Here is a 4,253-nt window from a genome sequence, read left to right on the forward strand (position 1 = left end):
CCCCACAACCCAGCCTGTCTCTCACCCACTGACTCAGTTTACATCTTCACTGACTGCCTATCTTGCATGCACACCAGCCCAGCCTCTGGCTTCTTTACTCTTCATTCCATCCAGGAAGAGCACACACCAACTGCAGAGACTTCCTCAGCCTGACAAAGGGTTTTTAAACCCAAAAGCTTGCTTAAAATTTTTTTCCCAACTGTTTAAGTTGGTCTAATAAAAGATATTAGATCCACCCAAAGAACCTTGTCTGCCTTAAGCACTTCAGCCTTTTGTGCACCCTCTGTCACAAGGATGCTGCCGCCATTCAGTAAGGGACTCACACTTTCCCTGATTCTCCTCTTGTTACTGGTACATTTGTAGAAATCCTTCTTGTTGCCCTTCACATCCCTTGCTAGCTGCAACCCCAATTTTGTTTTGGCCTTCTTGATTTCATCCCTTCATGCCCAAGCAGTGGTCTTATACTCCTCCCTAGTTGTTTGTCCAAGTTTCCACTTCTTATAAGCTTCCTTTTTGTGACTTAGTTTACTGAAGAGTTCCCTGCTAAGCCAAGCTGGTCCTCTGCCATACTTGTCAGTCTTCCTACGCATCGGGATGGTGTGTTCCTGCACTCTCAATAAGGCTTCTTTAAAGTACAGCCAGCTCTCCTGTATTCTTCTCCCCCTCAGACTGCCTTCCCAGGCAATCCTGTCCATGAGTTCCCTAAGCGAGCTGAAGTCTGCTTTTGTGAAGTCCAAGGTCCTCACTCTGCTGTTCTCCATCCTTCCTTTCCTCAGGATCCTAGACTCAGTCATCTCATGGTCACCGCTGCCCAAGTTGCCAGCTACTACTACATTCCCCACCAATTCTTTCCTGTTTGTGAGCAGCAGGTCAAGGAGAGGATGGCCCCTAGTTGGCTGCTCCAGCACTTGCACCAGGAATTTATCCCCAACACTCTCAAAAAAACTTCCTGGATTGCCTGTACACTGCTGTATTCCCATCCCAGCCGATTATCTGGGTGATTGAAGTACCCCATGAGAACCAGGGCTTGTGATCAGGAAAATTCTGCTAGCTGGGATGTGTGCTCTTTAATACAGTACATTTCTGAGGCCTTATAACTCTTATTGCTAACTAAAATAAACATACTTCATACCCTAGTTTGTAATTCCATCCCAGACACACTAACTGTGATTGATGAAACTGAGAGAGCTAGCAGCCTGCCCCTAATTACTGTAGTTTCATTTTAAAGTACAATCTGTGGCAATGGGGGAGTTGTACATAGTTGCTTGAGTGCAATAGGGTTAAAAGACATTCTTCATCTAATTGAATCACAATGCTTTCTTGCTTAAAGCTGTTAAACCATGTCACAGTCTTCTCTTGGTTACTGACATGGTATAGAGTCAGAGAAATGTAGGGCTTAAAGAGATCGTCTAGCCCAGTGGTCACAAACCTTTTCAGGTTGCAAGCCAGAATAATCCAGCTTTCATCAAGTGGGTGGACACTAAAACCCAACTGCTGCTACTGCTTCTTCTCTCTGCTGTGGCATGAGGAGAGTTCATATGGCCACTGCTTCTCCCTGCAGCAGCCTGAGGAGAGCTCCAGTAGACACCAATTACTCCCACTGGCACAGGAGAACCACCACTGCCAAAACCCTCTGCTGCCAAACTCTGCTGAAGTCCCCAGTCTGTGGGCCAGATCAAATGGCCCATTGGGCCAGATTTGACCCATGGACCATAGGTTACCAGCTCCTGATCTAGCCCAGAAGGGGCCAGCCTTTTTAGCAGATGTGTTACAAATTAGCCCTGTACCCTCCCCTGCCCCAAGTGTCATTCGACCCTCTTTCCTTTGTCCAATCTCCTGCTCTGCTTCTTACTATATCTGCCACTTTGCTGCCTGTTCCCTCCCTGATCTGCCACACACACAGGCTGTTCATGCCACTTGAAGCACTTGTGCCACTGCTTGACCACTCCTGATCTAGCTCATCTTCCTGCACTGAGGAAGGATGATATTTACTGGACTGTCCCTGATAAATATTTGTCTGACCTTTTCTTAAAAACCACTAATGAAGGAGAGTCTATTGCCTCACAAGGTAGCTAGTTCCAGTGCTTCATTTAGGAATTTTGTTTCTCAACATCAAATCAAAATATTCCATGTATTACAACAAACATTCAAGGAAAAACTAAAAATCTAAGTTGTTAATTTGTTGTCATTGTCAATGAGCTTATAAATAAAGATATGTTTGTTTATATAGTTTAGGAGATGCTTATTTTAATTGATTAATAGAAAATTGCCTCTTCTCTATCAGCACAGTAGGAAAGTACAAACCAGTTATGTCATTTTTGAAAAAGAAGTATGCTTAGTAACGCTTTGTAACAATCCCCTATAACCTTACTACTTCCAGTATGTAATGCATTACATGCATTCTTTTAACATGTTAAAAGATGACCTAAATTCAATTGCTTTTCAGTTCTCTTCCATCTCTTTTTCCTTTCCCCACCAAGCCAGAAGCAGCATTTGAAACAAGTTGTTTCCTATGTGTTACGTCAGACAAGAGATGATGCGTGGTGTTGGTTGATTTTACTGTATTTTGGATAGCAGCACTTAAAATCTTTCAGAGCTCCATAGAAAGGTTTAGTGACGCATCAGCTGGCAAAATATGTGCAAGTCTTTGTATTTTAAAATGCTCTACAGACTATTTTGTCCTTGTTTGAAGTTCACAGCACAAGTATTGATCAGTGTAAAGTTAATTGTTTGTCCTGGGTCAGGGCAGTAATAAAGAATCACAGAAACTGTTGCTTTCCTTCAGCATTGGGAAAGGAACTTTCTTGAAATAAGGCCAGTGATACCTTTGGCAAGGCTACTCTGAACCTCTTTCTACTTAACTATAATACGTCTGAATTGAATTTTTGCCTGTTTTTTGTTTCCTGCTGTCTGTTACAGCAGTGCAAACTTGTATAGGCAGTAAAGGCAGGCTTAAAACACATGCACTGATTTTAACTTATCTCAGTTGATTCAGTGTCATTAATTCTGCTAATTTTTAAATCCTCTTGTAGAAAGTACTCATCTTAGTAAGCCCCAGATCAGGTTGTACTTCTTCATAAAGTTGGTAAAAAGGGAGAAAAAACAATGCAGGTATGAATTGTGAATATTTTTGCTTCTTTTGGTTGAGGTTTTTATTTTGTTACACTTCTGAACAATGACAGTGGAGCTGGTTGAAATTTAACCTGAAAGCAAAAGCTCTTATGGGCTTCAGTGAAAACTGGATTAGCCAAAATGCACTTTATTCTGTTGTAGTGTTATTCTTTCCTCTGGCTATGCCAAAACTCATACTGATAAACACTTTTCACCATTTTTACCTAATTTTTAAAAATTTCACCCACATTCAAATGGGCCTGACCAAAGTGTTTTCCTAAAACTAGGGTTTTGGCTGATGAATAGCTTCCTCTGTGTCATAAAAAAAAAAAAAGAGTTGCAGAAAACTCTTTTAGCACAAGTATTCAACTAGCGAGCAGCCTTCAGTCTCTTTGCTCCCTGCAGGTTGTTCCACTGTCAATATTCTGTGTCTATTCCACTATGTTCTTCTAATGGTCTTCTGTATCTCATTTTAAAAATGTAGCTTCTTGTGGTCTTTTTTTCTACATGGTATTGTTCTGCAAATTACTAAAATCTTTTCTTCCAGGTTTCATGGGATCATTTCCCGAGAGCAAGCAGATGAACTACTGGGAGGTGTGGAAGGAGCGTACATTCTTAGGGAAAGCCAGCGGCAACCTGGCTGCTACACACTTGCTCTCAGGTAAACGTGGTTTTATTAAAACATTCATACGTCTCATAGCCATTAGGAGGAGAAGGAAGAAGTGACATTCGTCCCTTCTGGGTGGTGTGCTGTCTGCCATTAGTTGTTAAGTTTTGAAATGTAGGAGTGATTTCAGGCTCCTACCTGCTTTTTGACAATCCCACTACAACAGTCACCTAGCCAACCTTTTTTACCATCTACAACTGGCTAGGATATTTCCTACTGTTGTTCATTATTTTATTCAGTCTAGCTTAGACTGTTGTAATGTCAGTGATATCAGGTCATTCATTAGAACCAAGTGTAGATTGAAGTAGTACATAATGTTGTTTCCCACTTAAGTGGGACATCTTGCTGGAATGGAAAGGAGTCTCTGTTGGCACCTGACAGAATAATCAAATGATTTTTTTTGTGCTGCTGGAATCTTGCTGTGTTACTAATGTGTTCTAATTATCTGAGGGTGCCTAGTATGTTAGTCAGGAAA

At 41.5% G+C, this 4,253-nt stretch overlaps 1 protein-coding gene across 1 annotated transcript in view; it reads left to right on the forward strand.

Moving 5' to 3' along the window:
- The window catches only part of CHN2 (chimerin 2), a 292,674-nt gene that overhangs the window by 167,229 nt on the left and 121,192 nt on the right, over positions 1–4,253 (forward strand). The window contains exon 5 of the mRNA XM_019508643.1: positions 3,659–3,772. Coding sequence (XP_019364188.1) covers positions 3,659–3,772 — 114 coding nt within the window. The remainder of the gene's footprint in view (positions 1–3,658; positions 3,773–4,253) is intronic.

This window comes from Gavialis gangeticus, unplaced genomic scaffold, assembly GCF_001723915.1.
Source record: "Gavialis gangeticus isolate Ggan-Ray unplaced genomic scaffold, GavGan_comp1, whole genome shotgun sequence".
NCBI classification, from domain to species: Eukaryota; Metazoa; Chordata; order Crocodylia; family Gavialidae; genus Gavialis; species Gavialis gangeticus.